We start from the raw sequence: 15,073 nt of genomic DNA, 5'->3' as shown, positions 1-15,073 counted from the left end.
AGGATTTTAACTTTGCCACTAATATTTTTATTGAATGCTATTCACACACATCATATATGACTTTGTTATATTGTGGAGTTAGGAAAGTCAAATTATGATTTATACAGCAGAAGACTGCCACGAAAACATTCAGTATAAATTCACATGACATTGATAGAACAAATATATCCTTTACTCTTAATTCCCATGTGTATATGCTGTTACACTGTGGAGGAGACACCCAGGGCTGGCTTTAGGGAGATGCAACTGGTGCAGGCTGAACTGGAGGTGGGCTCTGACCTCTGGGGGAGTAGCAGGGTGATGTGTGTAGAAATAACTTTTGACTTCTGTGGACGCCCTACTTTATCAGTACTGGAGCCCGGGGACCTCCACGGATTCATTATTGGAATCTGGAGACCCCCGCAACGAGTCATTACTGAAAGCCTGGGACCTAATATGTTAATATTAATACATTTTCTAAGCAGTCACGGACCCCCTGAGGAGGTTTCACGGATCCCCAGCGGTCCCCAGACCATAGGTTGGGAGCCACTGAATTGCAACGTAAAATCACATGATGCAGAGTTCCTTGTGCGTCCAGCTTTCAAGCAGGACTAAAAATGTCAAGGTAACTCTTGTAATTAATGTGCCTGCTAGGGAGAGAGATCTTTTGTCTAGTGACAATTTTCGCCAGCCATAAGTAGAGCAGAGGGTTAAAATGCCTGCTGCAAGGAACAGATCTGCATTTTATGTGGAAAGCTGAGTGGATTAGTAATGCCAGCTTTTACCAGCGCTTTAAAACAAATGAAATGTACGTGAGAGACTTTGTAGAGATAAGGGGCACTTTTTGCTGGGTGGGAGTGATAGAATCCGTGGGGGTGGCCATGAGGCATGGGAGGGTCCAAAAAGATTGTCTCACCAGGCGCTGTCAGACCTAAAGTCGACCCTGGGGGCACGCCCATAGGCACATTCCTGACCAGAGTGACAAATATGACAATTTGAAAATAAAAATGCGTATTTCCTAGACAGTAGTTTAATAAAGACACCTCACTGACCATAGATGGAGAGAAGTGCTTGCTATAACAGGAAACAATGCCTGTTCATGCCATAGTATCGAATAAATCATACATTTAAGATTGTTTACACACATCGTTTGTTTTCCAACACATATAGCACCAATGCAATGATACAAAATACACTTTGCGATATCTGCATGAAACAGAATCGCAATATTGTAGGCATATGAAAAAATCCTGATAAGGTGCATGCATACTCCTTCACCAAATCTGAGTGAACACACACGTTGTGCTTTTCATTTCACCTTCCAAATATTACAAAAATAGTTAAAACGAAAATACCAAAGTCACAAATAAAGAGGCCATCGGAGTAATACTTGTAAACGTTGTAATACAACACAATTTGTGGTGCCCCACAAAATTGCACCTGCATTTGTTTCTGTGCCTTATATTCTCTCGTGATTTCTTTCTTTCTGTATCCTGTGTCATGCTCTAGTTCACCTTTCCTCTGTCATATCCACAGTTTTTTCTCTCGCACACTTTTTTATTTCTGTCTTAATCTGTGGTTCAGTTTATTTCATTATGTCTAGTGAACACTTGCAGTATTCCTGGAGGTTATTTTGCCATAGTCTTTAAAGTCGCTCACTCACCGAGCAGTATGAGTTTGCAAACATGATAAGATTGTAAGCAGCAACATGAATGACACCTCTGGTCCTGTCATTTAATGATTAAAAATGTGCTCGTTTCTTCACAGATTTGTCACACTTTGACTGAGAAGCTCGTTGCAATGACTATGGGATCTGGTGCTAAAATAAAGTCACCGGCTAGCCTGAGTGACATTATTGTTGTCGCTAAAAGAATCAGTCCAAGGTAAGAGGTGCTCATTTAACGTTTCTTTACAATCTAGTAAGGCACAGTTGGCCTTGTCAGAAATTGCCAAGAACTTTGGGCAGGTTCTCAACACAAATTAAAAGCAAATAGAAAGCACAACCCATCTTGTTCACAGAGGTGCAGACAGGGCGCCTTGGGCTCTCATGCAAGGAAGGAAACTGCACTACTGGCTGCTGGTAAGATTATAAAATACGGCAATAATTAGGCGTTCAGTGCTGCCCTTGATCCTATGGGCAGTAGTGCCCCTTCACATGCTGCATCATTGATAACTACACCCTACTTAGTCCTCATCAACTAGGGCTTAACAGTTGGGGACATTTGTGACTAAATAGACATGATAGAAACTCAAATACTCTTCATGGAGCCCACAGTGGAGTCATGTACTGTCGGAGGCCTGGGCCTAGAGTAGGGGAGTAGATTTATTTTGAAGGTCAGAGGTTTACGTGGGGTGGTCATCTAGAGTTGGGATGCGGAGGCGAGCTGATCACAGCTCAAAATTGATTCATTTTAGGTACATTGTGCCTAGATAGTTTGGCTGCCACAAAAACTTTGCAGAATTTCTTTTGTGGTGAAAGTTCTTGGCACGAACGAAAGTTAAAACATTCATCCTACTTGTTCCTCAGCGACTCGTGTATTAGGATAGCTTCAAAGCTCTCATGCAGTGCTCTGTGTATTGTCAAGGTGGAAATGACAGGTCAGAGTGATCACCAGGTCTGTGGGGACTGAATATGCACAATGTGGTAGATAGTAATTTTAGATAGCATTTAACAAAGATAATGGAAGGCTCATTTAATTCCAGTTTAAAAGATTTGAAGAGAACAGATAGTATTTATGTGTTTCCAAGTGGTTACAGAAAGACGAGTAATAAAGAAGACGCACACATCTTTAAGGAAGCTTCCTCTTGTTGATCTTGTCAAATAAATAAGTTAATGTTGGACCTCTAGGTCACCATTCTATATGACGAGGTGGAAAGAGTATAAAACGTGGATTATAGGTCGATTTTGGCTAAATTCACACCCCACTCCCAAGTATAGGAGTTAGTAAGGCTGCATTTGTACTCTTCTACTATTGTTGGAAAAATTATTGGTGCAGAGGTAATGCTGAAATATACATGAAGAAATAAAGGGCCATATTCCATGCACGGATTCCATCCACTGTATCAGTCGCAATTTTCACCTGATAGTGAAATGTTCCTGTGCCGTCATTATCACTGGCCTACCTGAGCAGTATTTTTTGGCAGTGGGTCAACTGATCAGTCAGTGTAATCGTCATTTTACCTTGGTTAGCCAGTGGAAATGTTATGCAGAATCGGCTAATGACCACAACAAGGGGTGTGATCATGGCCCAGTCTTCCAGAGTAATCTCAGATGCTGACAATGAAGCAAGACCCCAGCCTGCCATCAAAAGCTACTGTTGTGACGACTAGTGACCCCAGCCCAGGTGTAGCAGCACAGACCAGCAACAACAGAAGTTTCTCAGACTTGCACCCAATGTGTCTCATACAAACGAGATGCATAGGAGGTCTAAAACAAAACCATCACCTGCACTAGATAATTGGATTATTGATAAGTCATTTGTTGGGCAATACGCACATCATCACAAACGACTGACACAGTTACCAGCACCTGGGCTTCTCTCAGTGAACGGTATGCTTCATTTGCATCGCCTAGACCACTCCTTTCATTTGCTTTTGTTATGCTGTTTTACTCTTAATTTTATTTTACTGTTCAAACTATTAAAGTCGATTAATGTTGCCAGGTACATTAATACCTTGTTAACAATAAGCTTGCATTGGGTTTATATATGCACCTATATACTATGCGTACTACAAAGGAAATGAACAATACATTTGTGCCTCGTTCTTAAAAGTTCTTGTTCCTCAATGTGCTCCCATGGGTTCAGGGCTGCGTTTGCCAGTAACAATATCAGGCATAGGTGTACCGAGCCCTGTACACAGTAGTGCGAGGGTAGAGACGGGTAATCATGTCTATGTAGTGGTGGGGCTCTTTGTGTATGACCCCGTCTTTGTTCTAGGATATTGTGCTGTTGTTGCCTGTTGCAGGAGACTTAGAGCAAGGTCGGTGTACACAAGCCCTGAGCCATTGATTTTGATTGAGCTTAAGCATACTACAAAATGGATGTTGTGTCTCACCTCTTAGCTAGATTTGACTGGTTTTCTTTAGTTTTATGTGCTTATTGTGTGACAATATTCATTACTGGATTGATGGAAGAAATGGCATGCATAGCTTATTGGCTGGCCCAATTATCCTCCAAGCAGTGGTTTATTTCAGTGGCACATGTGAAGGTATTGCTGAAAATAACTGTGTTCTTCTTTTATTCCAGGGTTGATGATGTGGTAAGGTCAATGTACCCGCCTCTGGACCCCAAGCTTTTGGATGCTAGGTAATTGGTTATATATTTTGAGTATTTATTGTCCTTGTATTGTTCACATAAGCTGTCCTCCCAGATTACTGCTATTAAAATCTTCTTTTTGCCAGTAAACGTTTTGGGAGTTGTATGTGTATTATGGATGTCGCTACCCCAAAATCCATGCATTGGGCTGCGCAGTTGTTGATGTTACCCTCTTCTAGTGATAGATGTCTTACTAGTGTAATGCCCCCATTTAGTTTTCAACAAACACTGGTAGAATTACATGAGTGGATAAATTTTCCCAGCAGTTGTCATTCTAATTATTATTATTGAACTACTCCCCTGACTTATGATGCATATAGTAGTCTCATTATACTTGCCATACCATGTCATTCATTGTTTCTCGTAAGCCTGTGCCTCGCTCAGGGAGCCATTACAGTGTGGGAAATTGAACCTTAGGGCCTGATTTAAAAGTTGGCGGAAATGGTACCCCGTTTCCACCGCATACACACACCTCCTATGGCCTCTGCATTTACAGTGGGCAGACATATGGCTACTTTTCACTGCCCTTCACCACCATGAAAAATGTGGCAGCAAGGGGCAGTGAAAACTTTTAAATGACTTTGTGGCCATGGGATAGTGCCCCTATTGCGAGGTGTCGTAGATTTTTCTATTTTCCCAAAAAATCCAGCTTTGGGATTTTCTTTTTGAAATTATATTTAAAAAAAGTTAGTAATATTGAGGTACAGTTCCTTGAAATGCAAGAGGCATCTGTAGAGGTAGTGGACATCTCTAAATTCAAGGAGGCGAAGTGCTTTCGCCATGGAAGAAGTGAAGTACTCCATTGTGGCAACGTCCAGTACTCCATCTGCCTTAATTTAAATCAGCCCCTTAGTTCCGGAACAAATGCTTTGAACTCGGTTCTATACCCTTCTGCGAATAACACCCTCTCTATTCGGTTACCCATCTATATTTCTATGTGTATTATAGTGTAATATTGGTTTGATTTCCTTACCAATCTCCTAATGGCTATGACAGTGGCAGTCACAAGTTCAGCATGAAGGAAACGCCAGTTTCTAGACAGTGTAACATCATGTCACATGATTGCAGGGCTCGGGAATCTTAGCAGGATTAGTGGGAAACATTGATTCAGTTCAGTTGTGTTGCAAGACCTTTGACTGCTTTTTCCATAGCACAGAAAGCCGATAATGTTTTTGAATGGTATATTGTTGAGCATTGGGCTGCAGCGAGTCATGTGATAAGAAATTCGGTCGCTCATGGTAAAGGCATTATGAAAGTTTTGTTTTCAGAACAGACCAACACAAAACAAATGCAGCAATGAATGTACTATTAGGAAATGTGACAGTTCATGTCACATTGCAAGATATTAAAATGGTTTGGAGAGATTGATACAAACAGGAGGGCGTCATTGAAAAGTTCACTGGTGGGGTTCACAATTTCATCATCAGTCTCAGAGAGTATTAAATAAGTTGACATTATTAACAATGTAGTAGACTCTGTATGAAGGGGGCACGGTGTTTAGGGATGGTGTCACCATTCCACGAGGGGTTTGGTTAGTTAAGCCGGATGTCAGCTGCCTTAGTATATTATCTAGGCAGGAATGGTTTTGCTGTGTTCTTTAGGCTGTCAACATTGAAAGCATTTACTACAGGAACCCCCTTCACATAGTAGCTGCAGTTGGAACCAGTGCACGTTTGCTATGTACTGTGAACGGAGACAGCAGGGACAAGGCCAGGCTGTCATTCGCTAACTGAATCTGATCCTTTACCTGATGAAGCTGGGAATGTTGTGATAGGAGAACAACTACTGGCAGTTCTAATAGGTCACTAATAACTATTGCATACCAGGTCTGATATCCGCTGTCCTATATTGAACAACACCTTGAAATTGGAGAATGTCTGTAGTTTCATAAAGACATTGTGTACTTTTTGTGATAGATGAAACTTGAGAGTTTTCAGCATAATAAAATGGGTCAGCTGTCGTGGAAACCAGTCTTGACAACAGACATGTTTAACTTCTGGAGTTGGAGGTTTCCTAAAAACGTGAACAGTAAAAGCTTTGCTTTTTTTTCACTGACACCATGCAAACTTAGGAAGGGTATGCCCAGACGTGAGTCCTGTACTCAGTGTGCCACTGGATACAAGCTAGCCTGGCTGATGAGGGGTGATACCCCAAAAACGGTCCCAGGATGCTTGTTTCCGGTCCAGAGAGGACCTGGCTTGGAAGTTCGGCTGGACTGTTCCCATAGGGAACAGGGTCAAGATTGATTTGCATATGGCTGGGTCCAAACTGGGAGGGCAAGGTGAGCACAAGAACGATGGATTAAACCCAGACCTGTGACTGCGGGTGAATGTCTGAAAAGTTTCAGCACTCCGTCCATCATCCTTTGTGTTGCTATACCATGCAAACTTAGGCTTAACCAGGACAGAGACACAACCACTTAAAAATAATGTTGCAGTACTTCATGACCAAATGACCCAATATGGCACCATGGAAGGAGACATATTTAGAACGGACATAGGCTCAATAACTGAAGAGGGCTGGGTAGCAAGATGGAGGAACAGTAAAAATGCAAATGTAATGTTTGTGGAATATCAGTTTAGTTGCATTCAATTTAGTGATGAAGAGTTCTAATGGTTAGATGGTCTAGAGCAGTGCCTGCATTCTCAAGGTGGAGATGGCAAATAACAGAATGTTAGCCAGGTCTGAGGGGACTGAAAATGCACAATGTGGCACAGGAAATGGTCACTGGTTCATTACAGACACACATTGGGTCCAACCTTTATATTCAAAAGGACTAATGACTGAAATGGGAAGGATGACTATGAAATTAGGGAGAATGAGAACTTGGTACATTTGTATTTTATTTACAAAAACACATAAATGAATCATTGCTATATTGATCTGGGCACACTAGCCTATGGCAGTCGTAGGGCATAAAATATTCTTTATGTAACCATCCATGTGTTCAATAACGTGTTTACAAAGATTCATTACCCTGGCATTTCTATTTCCATACTAATTTCAGTACCCTCCCATAACATAGTTAAGTTGGGAATATCAGAGCCCTCTGTGTTATGCAAAAAATCTTGAACTGAGTACCAACCAAAATTAGCTTGAAAAAAAGCCTCCTGAAATTATTTATTGAAAAGGTAGCTGTGAGAAACACTGAACAATATTCAATCATTAACAAGAATACAGTTGAATTCCTAGGCAGCCTTTGGTGTTCTTAAAACCTTAAATTGGAAGAAACTATTGGGTCAGAAGAAATGCGAAATGCAAAGAGGAATAAACAACTATAGAGAGAAACATCAAAGACCTTCAAATCAAATTTCTTTAGACGCACACCTCAGTAGCCCTATGTTAGCTGATTTAGGATATAAATGTCATTAGAATAAATACCTCAGTGGTCTACAGAAAAAAATCACGTCCTGTCTATAACATAAGTATTACACGAAAAAGGAAAACATGGAAATGATTGTCCACACAGTTGAGGCAGTAAATTGACCTGGGCAGATCACATTTCATAGATCTCACAATGGGTAGATGATGACGGATCCCAAGGCTATAACTAAAGTGTGTGGTATCTCGAATTCCACCGTGCATGCGTCTGAGAAACATTTCAGTACCAAAAGTGAAGAATCTTTGCCTCCAGCGATACTTAAATTTAGCCTCAGGGAGTCATTTATAATAATCTAGCATTGGAGCACTAGCTGCAGAGTCTAAAGCTGTTATAAATCAGTAACATTTCACCGACGAGGAATCGACCAAACAAGCCCATTCAGGGATTAAATGCTCTTTATCAATCCTTTTTTTCAGTTGTGAGTACAAAATCAGTTTTGGAAAACGAAGAAGCAAGGAGTACCTGCCAACACCTTGAACAGTGTCCTAGAAAATATGACACAGGACAGCCTGCATCTGGTATCACCGAGGATATTTCTAGAGCTGACACTGAAACTACAACTAGTGATCCAGGAGCAAACACAAATTATTAAAATGGTTCTAGCTAACTTGCTAAATTATACCTTTTGCATAATAGTGATTTGGTGGTGGATATAGGCAATTGATCTAGTTCTTTATCTGGAACACTGCTGCTCCCATATTCAGGATGCCAAAACATGTTAAAAATGTCAGGCATTTTAAATATCTTTTCAGTTTATGCTCGTACTGACATAAAGTGTTGAATCATGCTACATACAAATACATATATTCTCTTAGAAATACAGATGTGGTATAACTATATCCTTTGTAAGGAGTAGACTCTCTTTCATTGGAAGAGCTGAACCAATAATTGGATTAATCTGACAGACACATTTTCTTGGCGATGTTAATTGACACTGCGACCTCATTGTGGATATGAGACAGTAAACATTCACCAGTAGTGTGACCCCTTGACAAGAGTGAATCTTAGGGGCCTTATTTCTATACTTACAGAGGATCTTAGTTGAATATGTGCTCTCCAACCATCTCTTTTAGGAGGTACAAACCAAATGGGAGGGTTAGAGCCACATAATAGAGGGTATCAGAGAAGCCACACTGGCCATGCCACAGTGTAAAACATTGCACAGTATGCACTGACCTACTGTTAAGATGGCACATAGAATATAAAGTCAATATCCTGGAGGTGCTCAAATGCACAAGGTGACGTATGGCATAGATATGGCCAGTGCTAGCAGATGTCTGAAATACAAAATGGGATAAAGTGGAGTAAAATCTGAAGAGGTTTATCCTGCAAACTATGAAGCGATCTCAGGTGGCAAGGCACTGGTCAGATTTGTTACAGTCTAGCCAGTGCACATATGGTACCCAAATAATGGATTACACATAAATGGTGGCAAGTTTCATGTTCCATATTTTAGCAATGGATATATGAAATTCTTACAGCAGCCTCTTACTCAGAATTGTTGTACACATTGAACGTCAGTGAAATGGAGTTCCAAATGAAGTTGCGAACCCTTAGAGAAGGATTGCTGCAGAGTGCTTTGGTACCAGAAGGAAAAAAGCTAAAACCAAAGGAGACCAAATGCAAGGTTATGTTGTTGATGTAGGAGGTATGTTCAAAAATATATTTTTGATTAATGAGTTAACGTTGGCGGTAGATCATAATTTTGCGTATCTTGGATTAAGGTTTAATAAGAACCTTTACTGTTCAGATTTCCATGGGCAGTCTCATGCTACTGAATATGAACACATCTCCCCAATATATGATTGCAAGCTGATGGTGCCTTCTAAGCTAGTATTGAATTGGGTGCTGTATCTGATGCAGAGCTGTGGCGTTTATACATATGAAAAACTTTGCTCTGCCACAAAATTCATTCCTAAAACAGGTCTATGCTATGGCACGGTCTGCCCCATTATCACCACTGAGAAATGACTTGAGTGTTTTATTTATCCTCCACATAGCACCTACCAGGCTGGTTCTTTTCTGGGTGAGACTGAGCAAATTCAATTTATGAAGAGTGCCGCAAGAATTTACTAAGTTCTGAGTAGGCCCTGTGCTTACATGATTGCCTTACATTCATTATTTGTTTATGAACCAAATATAGTGCGGAAGTTGCCACTTGGGCAATGGACTGTCACAGGCAATAAGAAGATACAATGAAGATGAGAGAATGCAAGTTATCATTAACAAGGATAACATCAAATGTGGGAGATCCCAGTATGAGGAAGGGGCCCATAGTTATAAATTGAGTATTATAAATAGGTTCTGAAATTATATGTTCTTAGAGGTAAGCACTGAATACAATAGTGCAGGTTACTCCTGAACATAGCTGGATCTCTCATATTTCTAGTAATATATTGAAAGAAATACCTAAATAGTCTTGTACATGGTTGAGCAGAACCTGAAAGCATCACTGATTTTACAATGCTCTAACAAAAAGTTGAATTGGAATAAAGATCTATATTAATGAAACAGTCCGAAATCTTAAGGGTGTACTAAGTGTACTAACTGAATTGGTTCACGAAACCCTATCACATAATCCTTTATCAGGTTGAGGCTCGGTATCCCCACCTGGTAGTTGAGCCTAATGACTTGGGCGACTAATAGGCTCAATCAAAATCGCAGGTTCGAATCCCAGCAGGGCAGTCCATATTTTCATCCCCTGGGGTCAGTGAAATAAGGACTATTGAGCTGGGTTACGATGAAGGCCCCATATCTGTGAGTAGTGTCAAGAAACCCCACGGGGGAGTAAACATGTGTCTACAAAAACACCTGTTACTTTATCCTGTGCACCAGGATGTGTTCCCTAATCTTTTATTGAGCGTACGTTTTTAAATAGGGTGATGATCTCAATTACTTTTTAAAGATTATGGAATACGATCGAGATGTTAGTGTAAAGTTACAGGACATTAGCATAAGGTTAATGTGTGTTCAGTACAGTTAGCTATTTTTGGTTTTTGGAGGGACTGGAGCTTAAGTTGAAAGTTAGTTTCATGTAGCCTTAGAAGTACGATACAATGAACAATCTAGGAGTAGGTTTTGCTCTATTGGAGTTTGCTGGGACTTTCCTCATATTCTCCCTTGTGGGATGAAGGTATCTTCATAGGTGTGTAACTTTACTTTAATTAATGCACTTTAAACTGTTGTTTCACTTCTGTTGAGTGGTGTTTCATAAATGTCTTGAACTTTGAAGCAGTTACACCTTGCAAAGACAATACCTAAGAGCAATATTTTGATCCCTTGCCTAGCCTCAAATATGTCTAGTTTTATTGAAGTGGGATATCTGTTCACATTATTGTATTTTAGTGTACCTGTGAATGTTATTTGTTTTGTTTGAGCTGTAGAATCACTTGTGACTGACCAATTAAAACTATCCTCCCTCGTGACTATGCATGATTGTTCATACCCCCAAGAAGTTAGGAACAGTAACCTTTCTAACTTTGACGGCGTAAATGTTTTCATTCATGGCCGTTGTCTTCTGATCACTCTTTCTTTGCAGGACCACAGCCCTGCTGCTGTCTGTCAGTCACCTGGTTCTGGTGACCCGAAATGCCTGCCACCTGAGTGGAGGGATGGACTGGATCGACCAATCACTGTCGGCTGCTGAGGAGCACATGGCGATCCTTCGAGAAGCTGCCCTGGCCTCAGAGCCAGAGAGAACACTCCCAGGAGCAGACAACTTCCTACAAGAGCAGTCTACCATCTAAGCATTGTGCAAAGCAGTCATCACTTCAACATGACCAGTAAAGAGGGACAGTTTATTCAGAAGGATCAGTCGTGATGTGGCTTTGGTGTAGAATTTCTGCCTGACAAAAGCAAATGTGGAAGAGTTTTTGGGGTGCCATTGCACTATGTAGCCTCAGATTGCTTAATGTTTTATGAAAGAATTGTACAATGGTGAGTTTTGTGAACATGGCTCACTAACGGCCGGTAACTGCATGAAGGAAAGTTTTACCTGTAAATACACTTTCATATAGATTCTACTTTTACTGCAGACATGATCTCTTCTTTGGACGTTGAGTAATTTAATGCATTTTATTTTTATTTGACATGGAAATCTTCACACAATTACCTTGATAACCTCTTGTTGCCAATTCACATCAAATTTAACCGTGTGTGGTCAGTGTTGCTGAATCAGATACTTGTTGTTAGAACTCACACCTCTGCTCATTGCCACATTTACTAAAGTGTGGAGAAATTGTCACAATCTCCAAGTTTTACAGGGTACACTAGATTATTTCCAGGTTTTACCCAGAACACTAGATCAATACCACCTATCCCTACTTTAATATTTCACATGCACCACTTATTAACAAATGCATATGCTCATTATGAAGGTATTTTTCTTATTTTTCGAGGTACCAGCTTAGCCACATTTTTAAGGGACATGGTCATACATTTAGGGTAATCAGGTTGCCAGACAAGTCTTACCCTTCTGCAAATCTTTATAAGTCGATTTATTACATGGTAATTCAATGACTAGGAACATCCGGCATAATTCCGGATGGATAATGAACTGTAAATGACGTTGCATTTACGTGCAGGGACCTTGTTACGTGTTTTTCAATGTTTCATCCTAGTCACTGTGCAGTAACCTAATTACTATTTAGCTTCATTGACATTATGATTAGCTTCCTATTCCACATGAACGACTTAGAATGAGGGACTCTAAGACAGTCTGTTTTCCAGCCAACCGTTCCCCGCCTTGAACATTACAAGGAAAATTAGAGTTCTTATATCCTGTGGATTACCACTTTTCTCAGATTAGATGTGCATTTGAAATTCCAAAGCCCCTGTTTAGATCTATAAAGTGCTCCCTGCACCATTTTGCTAGCACTAACTCTTTTGTCAGTATGCTTCCGGGTATGTGATCACCAGTACCAGCTTTTCTCCAGACGAGGCTTCCCTTCCCTGTGGAGCTCCCTATGCTTCTTAGCATCTCATTGCCACTCTATACTGAATTTTGCAGTTGCAAAGATGAGAGTAGCTAAGGTAGCACATCTTCTTGGACATAATGTAACCCCATGTCACATCCAAACTGAACATGAGTGAACTCCCATCATGACATGGTGGTCTACCTCTAACTGTGGAGTGACATACATCAGTTTCAATATGCTTAGAAATGAAGCACAGTGTATTGCAGAACACCGTTTTGTGATGATGTAAAGGGGCTTCTCGCCATTCCTCACATAAGTTTTACAGAGCTTCTATACCTGCATTCCACCTTTATCTAGTTTTATTCCAGACATTATTTTCTGGGTGTTGTTTATGCTTCTTTAGTGATGAAGAAACGTAGAGGTCCAATAGAGTCATGTGTTAGACTAGATGTGAATTATTCTTTAAGCGTGGCCCATTGACAGCTTTAACTGTTTTGCCAGCTTTATGTAATAACAAGCATTAGTAAAAAATACATACACCTATACATTTGAAGCAGGACATCTATTTCTCCGTTCATCTTTCATTGCCATTTTGATTAGACCCATCACGGCATGCATCATGAGCAATGGGGCAGGCCACTGCAGCCAATGGCAGTCTTGCACTGTGTGTGACAGCATTTTAGCCAATCACATCTGCCTACAAAGAATGAACTTCCAATGCAAGGGCTTGTGGGTCAAAGGTTTACTTTGCAAATGTTTAGGTATCTGATGTCACACTAATTCAGAGCCAGATGTACCTCTTTCGCCAGTGAGAATCATATGTTCCTGTGATATGCGTTAAAACAAAAAAGTTTACTCTACAGCAGTTCTAAGTATACCTGCTTCCTCGGAAGCACCCATGTTGTTCTATGAAAAATATTTGGGATTTTTTCAATTGAAATTGGTTTTGCTAGCAAATAGCTGACACCTTTAGGTAGAAAGTTTTCTTTCTTCTTTGTTGCCCATGCTTACAATAAAATATATAACCAGCTTGCAGGGCCAGGCCAGTTGGCCTTACCAGTGTTTGTTTATTTATCCATGTACTATGAAATGACTGTGCTTATATATTGGTTTTGAAAAACAGCATGCTCACAACACTTTTTACATTAGTGAGAACTACTTGTATGTGAAGATGTGCCCTGGGATTTTGAAAAGCTAAGGTATTACACCACCTGAGCATATTATATTTTTATGGGTTCAATATAAGACTACAAGACTTGGAGGGTTTGTATTTTGAGACTGAATATCCCTGCACCAAATCTTTTATTATTTTTACACATAATATTTTATTTGGTATTGAGCAGCTTTGTGTTTTTATGATTTAACTAGGCAAATTGTAATTTGTAAACTATGGGTACTGAAGACACCAGGATGTTCTTTCAGTATTCTATAATGATATTGATTGACAAAGCTTTGAATCCTTATCATGTATTAAGCACTATAAGTAAGCTTTTCCTTGTAGTATTATAATTATTTTATTTGTATATATATTTTATAACTCTATGAAGGATTATTTTCAAGAATGCATACAAAAATGCTACAGACAGTTTTAATTAAATTATTAAATGCTCCTAAAACCCATATAGATGAATTCGACTTATGGTGTTGAAGTTCTTGGAGTTATATTGTTATCTGGGTGTTATTGGTGCTCATGATATCAGAATATATGCCCTTCTGAGAAGTGTTTTGAAAATTCAATAAGAAAGCGGAGCCTCCTCCAACAATGCATAAGCAACATTTCTGGAATGCAGGCAAAGTAATAAAGGTACACTCTACTAGCAAAAACTTCCCAAACATACAAATTGCAGCATAGCTAGGCATGAAATGCCATTGTATTTCATAGTAATAATATATGTGTGTTCTGCACAGCAGTTCAGTACCTTAGCTATTGAATTATATTGACCTAAAACATAGTTTTTAACATCGATCACTGTTTAGTGTCTCAGTAGCCTGTCATGAGGATGCACCATCCTACACTGAACTAAACTATATTATTTAGATAAAGAACCAGGACACCCGAATCCTCAAAATTATGTAGGTGTTGTTAATTTACACTTATCCAAATATTGTTAACCATATTCTCAATATGATGCACCTGTCACTACAGGGGTAACCAATAACTGCTGTTCAGTGTCATTGTTTTTGTACTAGAAAACAACTTTAAAAATTAATAAACAAAAAGATAAAAACATGAATAAATGATGTGCTGTAAAAAAGAAATTCACACCATGCTGTTCATCTTCCTCCCCTGTCCTCAAGTAAAATGGTAATCCATCTAATTGACTTCTTAGTAAAAAAATGTCAAAAAATCAGATGTACGTCAGAAAGCATATGTTGTCTGTAAGTTAACAACTCTGTAGTAGCCCAAATCAGATTTATATGTAGATAATGTCTCAAAAATTAATAGCCAGAGAAAAAACAATGTGATGAGGTACTTAAGA

The 15,073-nt window shown here is 39.7% G+C and overlaps 1 protein-coding gene across 7 annotated transcripts in view; it reads left to right on the top strand.

The window, feature by feature from the left end:
• Positions 1–14,213, top strand: part of TMEM98 (transmembrane protein 98) — a 304,662-nt gene extending 290,449 nt beyond the window's left edge. For all 7 annotated transcript variants that reach the window (XM_069238063.1, XM_069238067.1, XM_069238065.1 and 4 more), the window contains 3 exons: positions 1,747–1,862; positions 4,227–4,286; positions 11,216–14,213. In XM_069238063.1, coding sequence (XP_069094164.1) covers positions 1,747–1,862; positions 4,227–4,286; positions 11,216–11,423 — 384 coding nt within the window. In that variant the 3' untranslated portion in view covers positions 11,424–14,213. The remainder of the gene's footprint in view (positions 1–1,746; positions 1,863–4,226; positions 4,287–11,215) is intronic.
• The last annotated feature ends 860 nt before the right edge of the window (positions 14,214–15,073 follow it).

The sequence above is a fragment of the Pleurodeles waltl genome, chromosome 6 (assembly GCF_031143425.1).
Source record: "Pleurodeles waltl isolate 20211129_DDA chromosome 6, aPleWal1.hap1.20221129, whole genome shotgun sequence".
Lineage (NCBI taxonomy): Eukaryota > Metazoa > Chordata > Amphibia > Caudata > Salamandridae > Pleurodeles > Pleurodeles waltl.
This window is presented reverse-complemented; position numbering and strand designations above follow the sequence as displayed.